General features: G+C 36.3%; 1 protein-coding gene across 9 annotated transcripts in view; it reads right to left on the bottom strand.

The window, feature by feature from the left end:
* The window catches only part of RABGAP1 (RAB GTPase activating protein 1), a 159944-nt gene that overhangs the window by 105179 nt on the left and 34596 nt on the right, over positions 1-20169 (bottom strand). For all 9 annotated transcript variants that reach the window (XM_055541077.1, XM_055541074.1, XM_055541078.1 and 6 more), the window contains 8 exons: positions 17446-17680; positions 16088-16292; positions 12511-12685; positions 11772-11929; positions 7215-7325; positions 6771-6837; positions 6044-6146; positions 5350-5519 (listed from right to left, as the gene is read on the bottom strand). In XM_055541077.1, the coding sequence (XP_055397052.1) occupies positions 5350-5519; positions 6044-6146; positions 6771-6837; positions 7215-7325; positions 11772-11929; positions 12511-12685; positions 16088-16292; positions 17446-17680 (1224 nt within the window). The remainder of the gene's footprint in view (positions 1-5349; positions 5520-6043; positions 6147-6770; positions 6838-7214; positions 7326-11771; positions 11930-12510; positions 12686-16087; positions 16293-17445; positions 17681-20169) is intronic.

The following is a 20169-nucleotide window of genomic DNA, read 5'->3' as shown; positions in this document are numbered from 1 at the left end:
ATGGGAAAGACTAAAGATCTCTTCAAGAAAATCAGAGATACCAAAGGAACATTTCATGCAAAGATGGGCTCGATAAAGGACAGAAATAGTATGGACCTAACAGAAGCAGAAGATATTAAGAAGAGATGGCAAGAATACACAGAAGAACTGTACAAAAAAGATCTTCATGACCCAGATAATCACGATGGTGTGATCACTGACCTAGAGCCAGACATCCTGGAATGTGAAGTCAAGTGGGCCTTGGAAAGCATCACTACGAACAAAGCTAGTGGAGGTGATGGAATTCCAGTGGAGCTATTCCAAATCCTGAAAGATGATGCTGTGAAAGTGCTGCACTCAATATGCCAGCAAATTTGGAAAACTCAGCAGTGGCCACAGGACTGGAAAAGGTCAGTTTTCATTCCAATCCCAAAGAAAGGCAATGCCAAGGAATGCTCAAACTACCGCACAATTGCACTCATCTCACATGCTAGTAAAGTAATGCTCAAAATTCTCCAAGCCAGGCTTCAGCAATATGGGAACCATGAACTTCCTGATGTTCAAGCTCGTTTTAGAAAAGGCAGAGGAACCAGAGATCAAATTGCCAACATCCGCTGGATCATGGAAAGAGCAAGAGAGTTCCAGAAAAGCATCTATTTCTGCTTTATTGACTATGCCAAAGCCTTTGACTGTGTGGATCACAATAAACTGTGGAAAATTCTGAAAGAGACCACCTGATCTGCCTCTTGAGAAATCTGTATGCAGGTCAGGAAGCAACAGTTAGAACTGGACATGGAACAACAGACTGGTTCCCAATAGGAAAAGGAGTACGTCAGGGCTGTATATTGTCACCCTGCTTATTTAACTTATATGCAGAGTACATCATGAGAAACGCTGGACTGGAAGAAACACAAGATGGAATCAAGATTGCCGGGAGAAATATCAATAAACTCAGATATGCAGATGACACCAGCCTTAGAGCAGAAAGTGAAGAGGAACTAAAAAGCCTCTTGATGAAGGTGCAAGTGGAGAGTGAAAAAGTTGGCTTAAAGCTCAACATTCAGAAAACGAAGATCATGTCATCCGGTCCCATCACTTCATGGGAAATAGATGGGCAAACAGTGGAAACAGTGTCAGACTTTATTTTTGGGGGCTGCAAAATCACTGCAGATGGTGACTGCAGCCATGAAATTAAAAGACGCTTACTCCTTGGAAGGAAAGTTATGACCAACCTAGACAGCATATGGAAAAGCAGAGACATTACTTTTCCAACAAAGGTTCGTCTACCAAGGCTATGGTTTTTCCTGTGGCCATGTATGGATGTGAGAGTTGGGACTGTGAAGAAGGCTGAGCGCCGAAGAATTGATGCTTTTGAACTGTGGTGTTGGAGAAGACTCTTTAGAATCTCTTGGACTGCAAGGAGATCCAACCAGTCCATTCTGAAGGACATCAGCCCTGGGATTTCTTTGGAAGGAATGATGCTAAAGCTCAAACTCCAGTACTTTGGCCACCTCATGCGAAGAGCTGACTCATTGGAAAAGACTCTGATGCTGGGAGGGATTGGAAGGGGACGACAGAGGATGAGATGGCTGGATGGCATCACTGACTCAATGGACGTGAGTCTCAGTGAACTGTGGGAGTTGGTGATGGACAGGGAGGCCAGGCGTACTGCGGTTCATGGGGTCGCAAAGAGCCGGACACGACTGAGCGACTGATCTTATCTGATGGAAATTACGAAACAGAAAATGTAGCTAGTCCAATGACTGCCACAAGAGGGCCTCAGTTAGTGGCAGCTGCTATGAATTTTTGAAGCCAAGAATGTAAAAGCGGAAATTAACAACTTAGATTATTTTAGAATGAATGAGAATTAAGAGTGTCCTAAGTGCGCTAAGACAGGAAAAAAACTGTTCAAATTCTTCATACTCTCTCTCTTCTCCCTTCAACTGACTACCCCTGACACCTACCCCCAAGACATCCAAATAAGGAGAAAAATGAGAGATTATTCTTAGGAATTCCCTGCTCTCCTCCCATCTTCCACATATAAACTTCAACTTTTTGCAAAGAAAATATTGACAACTCAGCCTATGTTTAGCTTGTAACTTTAGCAATGAGTCTAGAATAGTCTATCAGGCTAAGTCTTAGGCATACATTATATTTTTGGCTAGCATTTGTTAGCCTCATTAGATATATTATTCTAGATCAAACCACAGAAAAAATATTCCTGTAAACTTATGCAATCTTTGAATCAAAAGTTGTATAATATAAGTCCTCAAGGTAAAGCAAGATCAGGGTAATCTTATTTATATTCACTAAGATAAAATAAACAGAATCCTGTTTAAGGAGAAATTTTTTATATACAAATTTATACTAAAAAATATACAATTAATTTGCTGGCAAATGCTTACTCTAGAAACTACTAAGAATCATTTCTACCCACTCTTTAAACTTGTAAAATAATGCTTGCAAATTGGTTTTCTTTCTGAAGCATTCTTTCCCTGAAGCTAACCACTAAATAATCAAAAATGCTATTCTGATTGCATGACTTAAGTGTTTTTTTCTGTCCCACTGGTATCCCTCCCCATAATAATAGCTAAAATGCATGAAGAACATGTATGTGCCAGGAACTCTTCCAAGTACGTTATCTAGTTTCTTATCTACTGTCACAATAACACTCTCAGGAAGATTCTATCACTGCCATTTCAAAGCTGAGTAAACTGAGCCTTGAGAGTTGAAGGAGCTTGCTCAAAGTCCTAAAGCTAGTCAATGGTAAGATCCATGTACTGTGACTCAAAAGCCAAGTTCTAGATGATAATCCTATAATTCTTTGCTCCTGTCACAGTGAAGATCTGGGACCGAGGTTTACTTTGTCTCTTAAGATAACGCTGAAAAGAAATTCCTGTTCTGCTTGTTACCTTTTTCTAACTATAACTAAAAGGCCTAACTTGGACACACTGGAACTAAAATACTTACTGCTACAGAAAAGTATATTTGGGTAAATCCACATATAATATTATAATCTCGTATAATGGAATTTCAATGTTACATGAAATAAAATTCATAAATTTTTTGGAGAACTATGTTCAAGATGTTTGGGGTAAATCAGTGAAGAGATTAGAAATATTGCCTTAGGAGGTTTCTAACACTAAAAACACTTAATAAACCAAAAAAGAGTATACTTTGCAGTATATTAGAAGCTAACACCCTTGTATGTAAAAAAAAATTAAAAAAAAATTTTTATCAACAGAGAGGGAATTGGCAGTACCAGTGGATAACTGGGCAAACTGCAGTGTTAAATGGGGGTGGTGAGGAGTTGCTAAGAAATCTAACCAAAGACCTGAAGAAGACCTGAGGACTTGAAGGAGGTGAATAATAGCCAGTGGAATCCAGGGAGGAGCATCTGAAGTAAAAGGAACAGTTAATAGCAAAGGCCCTAAGAGCACGGTTAGAGCAGAGGAAGCAAGCAAGAAGTAAGAGGAGTTAGTTTACAATAGGCAGCAGATCAGATAGGGTCATATAACCCACTACATAGATTCAGAATTTTATGGAGTAAAACAGGATTAGAGAATTTGAGCAGAAGAATGATGCAATTTGACACTAGGCTGCTGTATTAAGAATATAATGTATCAAAAGGTCACAAAAATAGAAATAGAGAGATGAGTGAAAAAGACATTCCAATAATCCAAGTAAAAACAATGATTCGGATGAAGTTAACGTAATCTAGGTGGTAAGAAATGGTCAGCTTTTAGGTATGCTTTAAAAATAGACAGAATTTCTTGACAGACAGGATATGGTGTATGAAAAAATAAGAGAGTAAAATTCTTGGTCTAAGTAACTACTAGGACAAGATGCCCATAAACTGAGATGGTAAAGACAGGTAAGCAGAGTATTTTATGGGTGAGGGATGAAATAATGACATCTTTTTTGGACATGGTAAATTTGAGATATTCTGAAGGCTAAGTCAAAGAGTGGTATTTAAGGAGGAGGAAGTAATTATCTGTATTAAATGCTCCTGACATATTAAGTAAGATGAAAACTCAGACTGACCACTGGATTCAGCAATTCAGGTCACCATGAACTTGATTACTTTCAAGGAGTTTTGACAAACGAAAAGCAAAGAAAGGAGCAGTAAGTTGCGGAGCAACTGGGGTCCCAAAAACAGGCTAAAAGAAGGGAACAGAAATTTTATCTGCTGCTCACCACAGGAATGACAGAGTATAGAGTTTGACCGGATTAACTTTTTTTTTTTTTTAAGTTCAATACTCAGAAGACCATAACATAGTCTCTATAGTTTAAGCATTTAAAGTGTCTAATATATAATCCCAAAATACTAGACAAAGAAACATGAAAATATGTCTCTCCAGACTCAGATTTAGCAGCCCAAGATTTTTAAAGTAATTAAAGTTATGCTCAAGAATATAAAAGAAGATTTGCTTAAAATAAAGATCAAGGAGGTAATCACATAAAAAACAGAAACCATTAAACCATAGGGACATTCCCAGAAAAAAAAACAAGATCTGAAATTTTAAAAAAACTCATTGAATAAGGTTACCAACAAATTGGAAATGATAAAACAAAGTGTCAAGTGAACTTTAAGTTAGGTCAACAGAAAGTATCCTATCTAACAACAAACAAAAATATTTGGAAAAATAAAGAATCTCAGAGGTCTGTGGGATAACAAAAGGTAAAAAATACGTATGATTGGAATCCCTTAAGGAGAGAGAAGAGAGATGTGGCAGAGAAAAAATTTGGAAGAAATAATGGGTCAGATTTTCCCGAAAAAATGGTAAAAGAAAAGAAAATAAATAAATAAATTTAAAAATTCACGAAGCCCAGCAAACCTGAAGACAAACAGAAAGAAAAACCACACCTAGGCACATCATAGTTAAAGGTCTAAAAACCCAAGATACAAAATAATATCAAAAGCAGCCAGAGAAAATGACCCATTACAAGTATAAATACATGCTGACTTCTCTTCAAAAACAGTGAGAACCACAAGACTGTGAGATGACATCTATAAGTGCTGAAAGTAAAAAACTGAACCCTATATCCAGAGAAAATATCCTACTGGAATAAAACTGAAATAAAGACTTTTAGATAAAGAAATCTGACAGTTCACTAAAAGAAATTCTAGAAGAAGCTGCTCAGGTTTAAGGCAAATGAGACCAGAAAGAAACCTGGCTCTTTAGGAAGAAATGAAAAGCAGAAAACAAAAAACAGGTGGGTAAATATGAAAGACAACTTTCCTCTTTAATATATTTAAAATACACATGATCATTTAAAGATCTAACTAAAAGCTTGTATTAATGATAAATCAGCCTCAGAAGTGACTTCTCTCATTTCCCCCTCTATATTTATAGAAAGGTATAGTACCTGTTTTAGTTTCAAAAAGAAATTTTCAGTAGTACTACGTTTGCTGAAGGGCCAGAATAATCTTTCATTAGGTGAGCAAACTCGGACTTTTGTCTCTAGAAGAAAGCGAACAGGCTCCTGTACTTCTGTTATTACCAAATCAACAGCTGTGGTCATAAACAGCACTTTATCTAGGGAGAGAGAAGGGAGAAGCAAATTTAAGTGGAAATATATTTGCTCATATAATTAAATTACAAGTTTTAAATGACATTCAGAAAGAGTATCAACAGCTTGAAAAAAGTTTATGCATAGCATATCTGAAAAACTGCACAGGAAATTAGTCACAGTGGTACCCTTTAGGGTGGGACACTAGAACTGTGGCAGACTTTTATTTTTCTTATATATCCTTTGAATTTGAAATGATATATAAATATATTATCGCTCCACAAAAAAGTCATACTTAGAAGCCTGTAAATAGAAAAGGAAGCATATAAATAGAAAAGGAAGCAGGAAAAGAAAAATTGAAGAAAGGAGAGGGAGGAAAAAATACTTTGTTTACAGGTTAAAGTTAATAATAAATTCAAAGAACTATTCAAATTCCTTGGTTTCATCAGAATTAGATAAACACTAAATATTTCTCAAATAAGTAGAACTAAGATTTGGGTATCCTCTTGGGACTAAAATTTCTGTTCATGATGTCACCAATCTGCACCACCTTTAGGAGTTTCTTCATTTACAACTTGAAAATGTGGGGATTTTGGATTCCAGCTCCCAGTAATAACATAGGACTTTCCATCTGAACTTTTGCCCATAGATTCCTAAAGAAAAGAATAACAACATTAATGCCAAAAAAATAACAGCTAATCCTCATTCTGTTGCCTTAAAAAAAAGTTGTAAAAATATAAGACTATAAAATACGATTTTTTATATATATATATACACACACACACACACGAAAAGTCAAGAGTATATATATGGATTACAGCTAAAAATATGCCAATTATTTATGCAACTGCTCCCGAAGTTATATATAAAGTGAATGCTTACAAATCATATCAAACTGTACAGACATCAGGAAAATTTACTACCTACACCTATGTTGAATTCTTCTGTCAAGTGAACAATTACTACATAAATTTGTTATTAAAATAAAGATTTTCATTTAATAGCAATCGTATATACACTGCATACTTTTCTAAAGCTCATAACAGTCTGTAAACAACTCTCTGACAAAATGTCTTTGACTCCAACACCAACCCTACACTATTGCAGTCAAGAAACTGAGACTAAGTAGGTATAAGATCAGACTGGTAAACAGCAAGGAGGAAATACCCTTATCTTTGCTTAATGCTTCATAAATGTGTTTTAACATTAGATTTGGTGTAACAACCTTTATAGAGGAGATAGCATACAAACTTAAAAAAAAAAAAAGCTATCCTTACCAAATCTAACAAGTGCATGTCACTATTTCGTACATCTTTCCCTGGGCTAAGGAGAAGACCAAAACATCTGCAAAAAAAGAACCAATATAAATTTGGGAAAAAGACTACAGCAAAGATGTTAAAGTTAGATCACTGAAAAGAATTCTGACAGAAAAAAGGACATATTGAAATTATCAATAAATTAGCATTATCAAAATCTATTTCTTAAATTGAGATCAACAAATTTTATGTTTGCCTTTTATTATCACATACTTGAAGTCAACATACGAGCTGAAGATATAGAGATACTTCAAAATAAATGAAATATACACTTTAATAACCAAAAGAATTCCCCAGGGAGCAAAACAGTTTTCAAATACACTTTTGAATACAGTATATGACTGTTTCAGTATATTGACAAGAAATAAAATTAATACTGAAGCCAACCTTACTAAAAACATTTACCTTTCAATGGCAAGTTCTTTATTAGTTGTTTGTTGCACATAGATGACAATCTTCTTATCAATTCCTTGTCGGAGTTTAAAGCACTGTCTGTCTTTATCTTTAGGAACTGCACTGTAGGACAACATGTTTCATCAATTTTGGAAAGCATTTCCTTGTAATATACACCAGAATAACTTTTGTTATGATTTGAAAATCAGGCACTAAAAAGAATCACAGATTTAATTCTTTTCTATGCTTGATAGTCAAATAACAGATATTATCATCTGCCCCCTGATGTGAAAAGATCATTACTGTATGTAAACCACTAAACCATTTTATAAACCATTCATAAGAGCTACAAAACCACTTGTGTCTCCTGAAATGTAACTTTAGTTTTTTTCTTTTTTGTTGCTGTGAAAATTGAGTTCAGCTAAGTCGCTCAGTCGTGTCCGACTATTTGCGACCCCATGAATCACAGCACGCCAGGCCTTTCTGTCCATCACCAACTCCCAAAGTTCACTCAGACTCACGTCCATCGAGTCAGTGATGCCATCCAGCCATCTCCTCCCTGTCATTCCCTACTCCTCCTGCCCTAAATCCCTTCCAGCATCAGAGTCTTTTCCAATGAGACAAATCTTTGTATGAGGTGACCGAAGTATTGGAATTTCAGCTTTAGCATCAGTCCTTCCAAAGAACACCCAGAACTGATCTCCTTTAGAATGGACTGGTTGGATCTCCTTGCAGTCCAAGGGACTCTCAAGAGTCTTCTCCAACACCACAGATCAAAAGCATCAATTCTTCTGCTCTCAGCTTTCTTCACAGTCCAACTCTCACATCCATCCATGATCACTGGAAAAACCATAGCCTTGACTAGACGGACCTTTGTTGGCAAAGTAATGTCTCTGTTTTCGAATATGCTGTCTAGGTTGGTCATAACTTTCCTTCCAAGGAGTAAGCGTTTTTTAATTTCATGGCTGCAGTCACCATCTGTAGTGATTTTGGAGCCCAAAAAATCAAGTCTGACACTGTTTCCCCATCTATTTCCCATGAAGTGATGGGACCGGATGCCATGATCTTCGTTTTCTGAATGTTGAGCTTTAAGCCAACTTTTTCCCCTCTCCTCTTTCTCTTTCATCAAGAGGCTTTTTAGTTCATCTTCACTTTCTGCCATAAGGGTGGTGTCATCTGCATATCTGAGGTTATTGATATTTCTCCCGGCAATCTTGATTCCAGCTTGTGCTTCTTCCAGCCCAGCATTTCTCATGATGTACTCTGCATATAAGTTAAATAAACAGGGTGACAACATACAGCCTTGACGTACTCCTTTTCCTATTTGGAACCAGTCTGTTGTTCCATGTCCAGTTCTAATTGTTGCTTCCTGACCTGCACACAAATTTCTCAAGAGCCAGATCAGGTGGACTGGTATTCCCATCTCTTTCACAATTTTCCACAGTTTATTGTGATCCACACAGTCAAAGGCTTTGGCATAGTCAATAAAGCAGAAATAGTTGTTTTTCTGGAACTCTCTTGCTTTTTCCATGATCCAGTGGATGTTGGCAATTTGATCTCTGGTTCCTCTGCCTTTTCTAAAACCAGCTTGAACATCAGGAAGTTCACGGTTCATGTATTGCTGAAGCCTGGCTTGGAGAATTTTGAGCATTACTTTACTAGCGTGTGAGATCAATGCAATTGTGCGGTAGTTTGAGCATTCCTTGGCATTGCCTTTCTTTGGGATTGGAATGAAAACTGACCTTTTCCAGTCCTGTGGCCACTGCTGAGTTTTCCAAATTTGCTGGCTATAGTGCAGCACTTTCACAGCATCATCGTTCAGGATTTGAAATAGCTCAACTGGAATTCCATGATCTCCGCTAGCTTTGTTCATAGTGATGCTTCCTAAGGCCCACTTGACTTCACATTCCAGGATGTCTGGCTCTAGGTGAGTGATCATACCATCATGATTATCTGGGTCGTGAATATCTATTCTATGGTAAAATCATAATTTATCTTGTGCTTTGGCTAACTATATACACATATATTTTTTAAATAGTGGGTATACCACTTTTTAAAATAAGTCATATGGGTACACCACTGTATTTGGCTTTAGGTATAACTGGCATACAACATATTAGTTTCAGGTTTACAACATAATGATTTTATATTTGCATTTATTGTGAAATGCATAGTATTTTAACCATTCTATTACAGTCAACATTTAATTTCCACTTTTTAATTTTGCTAATATTGTGTTAAGAGGAACATTCATGCTAGTAACTCTCTAGGCATCTCAATGACTACTACAGAATCACTGGAAGAAAGGAACTGGGTTTGAAAAATTCAAATTTGACAAAGGCATCCTTGTTAATAATTTCATCACTGTATTAGGTTCTACAACACTCTTTTCTATTACAAATTCAGGAAAACATGCAACAAAAAGATAACAGAGCCCTAACAAATGTGTAAAGAAATCTGACCATCCAGGGGTTTTCTGTACAGCATTTCCTTGATACACAGTTGAAAAGGGATATTTGTGATTGTTAACCTTTCTACCTCGAAAATGCCTAATCTCGGAAGGAAAAATTACCCTAGTGCTTCTCTTCTGAGATCTTAGAAACCTTTCCTATTTATAACTTGGAATTTATAAACAATCTTCGATCTTTATTTTTAATAAAGGAAAAAAGTTTAAACTCTTCTGTTTCTTAAAATGGAAAAAAATTATTACAAGGTTTATAGATTATCATTTCTACTTCCCAGTATAGGAATGCATACTGCAGAAAACACCATAATAATGTTGGTATGAAAATAGAAATATAAATAAGAAAGCATAAAGTACAATGGCTCATACTTTATTGTACAAATCAAGGTTGAAGCTGCATTGTATACTAAACTTGCCACCAGATGGCATGAGAATTCCAAAGTCTTTGAAGGGAGAGCAATGTTATCAGTTTCCCAAATGAAACAATCATTGTGCCTTTTAATTTAAAAGCAAAATATCAGAACCATTTATATTTTCATTTTATCTATTTTATGAGTAGTCATGAAGGAAAGAAAATTCTACATGCAACTACTGATTGTGATACCAAGAAGCAACCGTTTTGTGATATGAGCTGTGGAGAAAAAAAAAGTCAGTCATCTTGCAACCATAATAAACTTAGAAAGGATTTTTAGACTCTAGCCACTTCATCTTATAAATAAGGAAACTAATGTCACGAAAGAGGAGAGTGAAAAAGTTGGCTTAAAGCTCAACATTAGAAAACTGTGATCATGGCATCTGGTCCCATCACTTCATGGGAAATAGGTGGGGAAACAGTGGAAACAGTGGCTGACTTGATTTTTTGGGGCTCCAAAATCACTGCAGATGGTGATTGCAGCCATGAAATTAAAAGATGCTTACTCCTTGGAAGGAAAGTTATATCCAACCTAGATAGCATATTGAAAAGCAGAAACATTACTTTGCCAACAAAGGTCCGTCTAGTCAAGGCTATGGTTTTTCCAGTGGTCATGTATGGATGTGCGAGTTGGACTGTGAAGAAAGCTGAACACCAAAGAATTGATGCTTTTGAACTGTGGTGCTGGAGAAGACTCTTGTGAGTCCCATGGATTGCAAGGAGATCCAACCAGTCCATCCTAAAGGAGATCAGTCCTGGGTATTCATCGGAAGTCACAGGAAGGACTGATTTTGCGGCTGAAACTCCAATACTTTGGCCACCTCATGCGAAGGGTTGACTCATTGGAAAAGACCCTGATGCTGGGAGGGATTGGGGGCAGGAGGAGAAGAGGACAACAGAGGATGAGATGGCTGGATGGCATCACCGACTTGATGGACATGAGTTTGGGTGAATTCCAGGAGCTGGTGAAGGACAGGGAGGCCTGGTGTGCTGCGATTCATGGAGTTGCAAGAAGTCAGACACGACTGAGCGACTGAACTGAACTGAATGTCACGAAATGTAAAGAAACTTGGAAAAGGTCACAGTGTAATGGTAGCAATAAGTAAACTAATCCTAAATTTTAATTTCTATTCCAGGGTTATTTTTACTATTTAAAAACCAGAACAAGTTATTTTGGACCCTATATGCAAGGTCACACTTCAGATACACACCATATTTCTCCCTTCCCATGTGCTCCATTAAATTTTAATGATAAATCTTGATTTCAATAGCTTTGAGATATTTAGATTATTAAAACAAATACACCAACCAACCAAAAAACAAAACAGAAAAAAACTCTAGCAAAACAAATCCAGCTATAGACCCAGGTGATGTAGCTCTATGTTTAATAAAAGCTGTCAGCCAGCTACTTTTAGTCTTACTAAAAGAACATGGTAACATATTTCCCTACATGAAATAATTTTTTTTATTAAAATTCTTTAAATCTTGCCTCGGCAATTTGCCTATTTATTTTCCTTTATCACTTACATTAAAAAAAAAAAAAAAAAAAAAAAAAAAACTACCTATAAAAGCAATCATTATATAATATATCATATAAAGGTTAGGTAATCTGACCTAGAATTTTCGTAAAAGCACAGATAGTTTAGCATGTTAATACAAACTCAAATAAAAAGAATAAAGTAAGATGCCCTACCTAAAATAACCTTTACCATCATCTTCTTTTATTTCTAGAGACACAGAGAAGGTAAAGATGTCACTGTCTGGAGTCTGAGGTGCAGCAGTTGCTGAAAGTGGGGTCTGCTTGGCAGAACGGCGGAAGGCAGTGGCAAAACTGTAAAGTATCCGGCTCACCTACAACCAGAAATGTTAGGAGGTGGGCTGTTATTAAAAAAGTAAAATACTTTTGTTAAGGCTGAAGGTGACCTACGTTGTTTGAGGGAGGTAGTTCACCTTTCCTTCACTCATTTCTTTAATAAATTATCAAATTTATTAGACCTATAAAGCAAACAACACTAAAAATGGCCAGAGTAGAGACTGTAAAAAAGGAATGACTGTGAACACTAGAAATCCAATTGAAAGATGATTTCCAAAATTGTTAGGAATTCTTGAATATATTTATTGTAATAAAGAATAATCCTCCAAGTTTAATTCTATAAGAATAGTTTGCAAATATGTCATTGCTAGAAGCAAGATGCCGATTTAATGCATTTAAACAGTGGCCAATTGGTCTCCTCTGACGCTGTTAGCAACAACAAGGTTCTGGCTAACCAAACTTTTATTCATATTTCAGGCCATCAAGCTGGAACAAATAAAACAGTAGCAGAGAATTTCATTTGGCTTATAAATGACCACAGAAAATACTATAATCATTTCAATGACTCAAGGGTGAAGATGAAGTTTCATCTGCAGACATTTCCCTCTTCAGTACTTACAGCTTCTTGTATTTCACACCGAAAGACATGTATTCTGAAGAGCTCTGCATTGTAATGACTTTCAGTGAAAGCAAAACAGTCACTCTCAGGAGTTCCATCATGCCCTCTGACACAGAAGAGGATTTTGTAGATAGGGTAGTTTGCTATTTCAGTGTTTGTCTGAGGATCTAAGAGTCTGTTCAGAAAAAATATACATAAAGAGATTAGAGCTACTGTGGACAATTTTCACTATGTTCATATTATGATTCAAGACTCATCTTTCTAGCAAAAAGATCATATAAATCATTTCTTGAGCCTGGCAGTCTACAGTCCAAAGGGTCACAAAGAGTTGGAAACGACTGAGCACACAGAAATCATATTAATCTTCAATCTTGATAAGTAAGTTATATGTGGGGTCTTAAAATAACTGATTACACAATTCCATAGTACTGAAAACTACATAATCCCCTATTTTAGAGAAGCAATCAGGAAAGCACAAATAATATTAATGTTTCTTAAATAGTAACTACATAAAAAATAATGGATAAATTAGGCTACCAAAATAGATCATTAAAGTTGTGCTTCTCAGTATCTCCTAACAGAATGACCTAAGCTGCTTTATTATTTTAAAAACTAAAATAATGATGTAGTTTTTCAGAGTGAAACATGTTCTTTTGCTTCATGGCAAATAAGGAAGAGAGACTTATAAAACATTAACACCGAAGGAAAAAAAACTTCATTAATAAAATCAAAAGGATGCCACTAACTGAAAATTAAATGGATATCATTCACTCAAAAATGTATTCATTCAACAAATATTTATGTGATACCTACACAACATCCCAGGCTCCATCCTGGGCCCTGACAATACAAAAAATTGAAATTATGAAGTTATGAAATTATGAAGTTTCAACACAGAATGGGCAGAGCCATCAATGGGAAAGCCTAGGGGATAATGGAAATACCTAAGAAGGGGAACTAATTCAAATTCAAAGGCACTTTGATAAGGACTCTGAAAACATGAGGTAAGAGAGACTAATTTTCTCATGTCTTTATAGAATTAAAATATATTAGAACAAAGTATAACTTCAGTCAGGGGAATGACTATTGACTAAGAATCATATAAAAATGAGTTTTAGGGAATTCCCTGGCAGTTAGTGGTTAGGACTTAGTGCTTTCACTGAAGTTGCCCAAGTCACATCATGGCAAAAGGAAAAAAAAAAAAAAAAGAAAGCTAAATAAATGTTACTAAGCTTCACATTAATAAATACAATTAAATTAATATTCATGAATCTTTGCAAAATAGTTCTTTAAACACTCAAGAGAAGAATTACATATGCAGATCATTGGAATATTAATTAACTTACTACTACTACTATCCATATGCAGCTACAACTCTACTACCATAAAAATCCAAAATGCTTGAGGGCAGAGAAACAGATATTCTCATACATTGCTCATAAATGTACAAGCTAGATCAGTATTTCTATATGGCCATTTGGCAATATATCAAAAACCATAAAAATGGGCAAATCTTTGACCCACCAGTGAATCTACTTCTAGGAACTAATCCTAAAGAAATTTAAAAATACATAAAAATTTAGCTCAAAAATACTACTTATAAGAAAACAACAGGTTAAGCACTTAAGTAAGTAAAAGTTGCTCAGTTGTGTCTGATTCTTTGCGACCCAAAGAACTAAACAGTCCATGGAATTCTCTAGGCCGGAATCCTGGAGTGGGTAGCCTTTCCCTTCTCCAGGGGATCTCCCCAACCCAGAGATCGAATCCAGGTCTCCTGCATTGCAGGCAGATTCTTTACCAGTTGAGCCACAAGGGAAGCCCAACTTACATGCCCCAATAATAAAAGTTTAATATTAGCTATTATTAGTAGCACTTTTATCATTAAAACAACTAAAATATGTAACATTAGACTGGTTATTTCTGAAAAGCCCATCATGTGCCATCATAAATTATAATAATTAAGCATATTTATTGATATGGAAAGATTCACAATACAACAAAAGCATGTTATATATTATGTAATTCCACTGATGGTAAAAATGCTGATTCTAAGGGTTGTATAATTATACTTGCATATATATGTAGGTATATACACATAGACAAATATACCTACAACCACACAAAAAGGGTCTTAATAAACCAAGATGTTAACTGTTATTTACCAATGGGAGAGTAGAATTAAGACCATTTCCTAACCTAAAATATGTCACAAACGAACTTATCTACAAAACAGAAGCATACAGAATAAACTTGTGGTTGCTGGGGGTCAGGGGGGCGAGGGAGGGAAGGACTAGGAGTACGGGATTAGCAGACGTAAACCATCATATATAGGATAAACAACAAGGTACTACTGTATAGCACAGGAAACTATATTCAATGTCCTGTGATAAACCACAAAAAAGAAATTAAGAAAAAAAAGTCTATATGTGCATAACTGACTCACTCTGTTACATAGGAGAGATTGGCACAACATTGTAAATCAACTATACTTCAGTAAAAAAGTTAGAGTAGTTTTCTAAATTTTTGCTTATTTGTGTTGATTTTTCTGAAATAAGTACGCATTTTTTACAACAAAGCTAGTTTTGTATTTAGTTAGCTGATATAGACATCTGACTACGTTTAAACACTGTGACCTGTTTCAGTTAGTATAAACAATAGCCCTATCAAGAGACTTCTCTGAGCTTCAGTTTCCTCATCTTAAAAATTTAGGAACTACTGTCTAGTCGAGGCTATGGTTTTTCCAGTGGTCATGTATGGATGTGAGAGTTGGGACTATAAAGAAAGCTGAGAGCAGAAGAATTGATGCTTTTGAACTGTGGTGTTGCAGAAGACTCTTGAGAGTCCCTTGGGCTGCAAGGAGATCCAACCAGTCCATCCTAAAGGAGACCAGTCCTGGGTGTTCATTAGAAGGACTGATGTTGAAGCTGAAACTCCAATACTTCGGCCACCTCATGCGAAGAGCTGACTCATTTGAAAAGACCCTGATGCTGGGAAAGATTAAGGGCAGGAGGAGAAGGGGATGACAGAGGATGAGATGGTTGGATGGCATCACTGACTCAATGGACAAGGGTTTGGGTGGACTCCGGCAGTTGGTGATGGACAGGGAGGCCTGGCGTGCGGCGGTTCATGGGGTCGCAAAGAGTCGGACACGACTGAGTGACTGAACTGAACGCTGAAATAGTTAATATTTACCAACAGGTTTCTGTAATTTCCAAAGTCAGTATGAAATTTCATATTCAACTAATGTGTCAAGCTAGTATTTTTATTGGGGGGCACATGGAAAATATAAATTGTTAGGCAGACTCTTAGGTCAACATATTTCAATAATCCCCAAAACACTTAAATTTCTAGTGTTACAAAGAATTAGGGTGAGGAAGAGTATAAAAAACTGCTCAAACAAGTGACTATTTTTCATGAAAGGTCACAATCCTTGGAAGACATGAAAACTAAGTGCCAAAAGAATTAACCACTACATGAATAAAATAATTATGTATTTTGTTCACTCTTGCTTTGTTATAAAACTGTAGGTGAGAAATCTGATCAAATGTTACAAATATTTCTAGAAGACTGGTCTTACCTCACAGTTCCTTCAGATACATTCGGCACTGACAGGGTTACATCTAGTGAGATCTGACACTGGCCCCTTAAGATGGACATCATCCTCAAGGCTTCCACTTCACTCCTGGGAGCATTTACTGAGGCACAGCCTAAATAAGTTAGTTTGCTGAAAACTACACTGTCCTCATCTGCCACTGGTGTGAAAGGACTTGACCCTTCAGAATCTGAAAGAAACAATAAGGAAGTGATTATTTTCACTTTGATATTTTGTTAACATGAATATTAAGTAAAACTCTACAAGCTACGTTTATGTTCTAAAATTAAATTCGTCACTTTCCCAGAAGAAAATTAAAGTCAGAAATCTCACACCAGAACTTGTCACCAACACTAAAATTTTTAGGTATGGCTATAGTTTCAATCCTTAACCTAAATGGTGACCTGAGATTCAGATCTGATTTATCTCTTGTAATTTGTTTTGACTTTATAATTTACATTTAGGTCAGTAATACATTTAGTATTTTACCACCCTGAAAAATCCTCTTTCTTCTTATCTGTTCTATTATAATGATTTCTCTTATTCATCATCTTAGTTACTTTATCATGTTCTCTCAGTCCCCCGCCTTTCCTTTCCCAATAGACATTAACAGTTTTAATATTCTACTTTTCCTCAAAGAACCTTCATAATTGTCTTTTTCCTCCTTGTCTTTCAGCTCCCTTTTTTCAATTTGACAACTATTCCCACCAAGCAGGCCTAAGGCAAACATTTTCTTCACCAAGAATTATTTCTCTATTTCCCCAATCAGTCAGTTGCTCATTCGTGTCCGACTCTGTGATTCCATGGACTGCAGCACGCCAGGCTTCCCGGTCCATCACCAATTCCTGGAGCTTACTCACACTCATGTCCATCGAGTTGGTGATGCCATCCAACCATCTCATCCTGTTGTCCCCTTCTCCTCCTGCCAATATCCAATTTCCCCAATACCATACTCAAATTATTTTTTCCTGAAAAAAATCTTTAAACACTCTAACACTGCCTCACTGTTATATAACTGGTTTTTTTTCCTTTGCTATAAATGACATACATTTAGAGGTGACATATGTATAACTGATTCACTGTGCCTTCCACCTGAAACTAACACAACATTGTAAATCAACTACACACCAATAAAAAAAACTTTTTTAATGACATACATTTAAAGGGAAATCAGAATGGTACATGTATTTATTCCTCTCACGTCCCCCTCAATCTCGTATTGGAAGCTTCTAGATAATATAGATACGATTTTTGCTTCCTCTGCATCAAACCTAGTACAAAATGGACACTCAAATATTAAAAACAATAACCTTCCGTTATGCAAGCAATGCAGCAATCCTAACCTCCTTGTCCAGGTTTCACTGGCAGGCTCATCTCTGGTTTCTGGAGCCCTACTAATGACACAGGGTTAATGGTGGATGAAGCTGAGAGTTGATTAGAAAGAGGCCCATCTCCTTCGCCATCCAGCTGTGACCTTTCCACAAGCTCCTTGTCCCCTGGCTGGTCGTCCATTGGAGGATCCATCAGCACATCTGCTAGCTCTTTTTGCAGCTGCTGTTCACTTCCATTCCCTATAATCTAAGGGTCACAAATACATGTAATCAGCGAAGTGAGAGAAAGAGGCCAATACTGATTAAAATGGGTCCACATCTAGAGAAAATCATTAGCAATTCTTTTGACATATAGATATATTCTGAATGTTTTAAAAAAATAAAGCAAGATCTGCAATAAATAAGAGCTGCAGCTGCTCTCTTAATTCATACAAATAGTCATGAAAAAGTGTACAGTGAATTTGAGACTAATACCCAGAAATACATGTTATACTCTGTCAATTTTATTGAAAGTTTTCTACAGTGTTCTAAAATCACAACAACTAAAATTTTTAAAATTTTACTTGTCTGTTAAGAAATAAAGCTTATTAAGAGGAGAAGCTTCTCTTATCCTTAAGGAAAAGGGAAAATTTGTTTGCTTCCAAAAATTACCAGTGCAAACATATATATTAGGTAATAAACCATCACATGCACTTTACCATTGTTGCTATAAGGCAGTCTCTTAAGGGAGACTTCTCCGACATAAACAGTTCTTAAAGTTCTCAACACTTGAATAAAGCTGGGGAGACGTAAGTAGAAAATGACCCGAGGAACAAAGGCACTCCATTTCAATGTCAAGGATTTTTCTAGAGTCATGATGGTTTATTATTGTTGCTCAACAAGGAAGTAAACAAGTAAAAGATCAAAGGAAGACTACCCAATTCGAAGGAAAACCACAAGTGGCAAAACCCAGCATCATCATTAAATGCTTATTCAAGAAACACTAGAAAAATTAACAAGAGAATTAATGCAGGAAAAGGAAATCATGATGAAAAAAAGTACTGATTTAGGCAAGTTTCTAAAGACCAAAACCGGACAAAAATTTAAATGAGTGGGGCTATGAGATTGTTGAAGACAAAGAGGTCTTCACAGTAAAAGTGAAGACACAAGTTAGGAAGCAAAATTTCAATAGCAGCAGTGCTCTGGACTACCTACCAAGGATCCCAGTTCAAACATTTTTATAACTCTATAAAGTCAAGCCCCTTTCGATGTAAACTATGATTTAGTCTTTATTGCTACCTTTTCCCAACATGTCAGCTATTCTTCCCTCGGAAAAAAGGACTGGAGAGGTATTCAGTCTCTGGCTGCAATTTAAGAGTCTGTTTTTAACTTCCTTCTATATTCAGAATTACTGCTATTGGAACTACAATTCAGTCAAATAGTTTTAACTCTTTGCTATACCTAAAGGTCCGTCTAGTCAAGGCTATGGTTTTTCCAGTAGTCATGTATAGATGTGCGAGTTGGACTGTGAAGAAAGCTGAGCATCGACGAATTGATGCTTTTGAACTGTGGTGTTGGAGAACACTCTTGAGAGTCCCTTGGACTGCAAGGAGATCCAACCAGTCCATTCTGAAGGAGATCAGCCCTGGGATTTCTTTGGAAGGAATGATGCGAAAGCTGAAACTCCAGTATTTTGGCCACCTCATGTGAAGAGTTGACTCACTGGTAAAGACTCTGATGCTGGGAGGGATTAGGGGCAGGAGGAAAAGGGGGTGACAGAGAATGAGATGGCTGGATGGCATGACCGACTCAATGGACATGAGTCTGAGTGAACTCCGGGAGTTGGTGATGGACAGGGAGGCCTGGTATGTTGTGATTCATGGGGTCAAAAAGAGTCGGACACAACTGAGCAACTCAACTGAACTGAAACCTGATTCTACACATCACAAGTGCAATCAAATTCTTTTATTCAGAAGTCTGCTTTCAGAAGTTTCTTAAAGCACATAAAAAACAATCTAGTACTTAGTTTCAATTAATCTATTTTTTTCAGAACTAGGTAAGATATCCTGTATCACATGCAATAAATAAACGATAGCCGAACTGAACCTAAACTATTTTCCAAGGGGAAGGAGAAATAAGTAGGATAGCTAGAGCGTCCTATAACTGATGAAGATATTAGACTAAGTGTTTAAGCAATAGTAATTTTAACTGGGAAGGCTATCATTAAAGAGCAAGCTAAACTGAAGACATATTTCACATGCTATGAGGTACTGTTTTTTCTTTGATATATAGGATAAATAAACAAGTTTACTTTTAGATAGGCTACCTCCATTGTAATATACTCACAAAACATATCACAAAAAGAAACATGTTTATGTGTTTGTCTTTCGTGTTTATACATGTTTATCTTGTATTCTTCCCTTATTTATAAAGTCTACAAACGTAAGAACTGGCTTCTATTTCCTTAACACTTCCTTAAAGGATAGGAAAACTAATGCAGGACACAACAATGCTGATTTCTAAAAGCTGCTTAAAAATAGCAACCTAACTTATGCTGTGAATAATTAGTTCCAATATAGTACTCAACACTTACCATTTAGATCATTTGTGCACCTTCAATCCAATTTCAAACTTAACCATATGTGACATAATTTATTTAATAATACTTATCTCAATTAAGTCTTTTTTTTTTTTTTAAAGACAGTAAATTAATCTCAATGTTTCCATATGGGAAACATTCAGCAATGCCTTTTAAGG

The sequence above is a fragment of the Bubalus kerabau genome, chromosome 11 (genome assembly GCF_029407905.1).
Source record: "Bubalus kerabau isolate K-KA32 ecotype Philippines breed swamp buffalo chromosome 11, PCC_UOA_SB_1v2, whole genome shotgun sequence".
In the NCBI taxonomy this organism is placed as follows: Eukaryota; Metazoa; Chordata; class Mammalia; order Artiodactyla; family Bovidae; genus Bubalus; species Bubalus kerabau.
The sequence above is the reverse complement of the archived record's forward strand: the minus strand, read 5'-3'. Positions and strand labels throughout refer to the sequence as shown.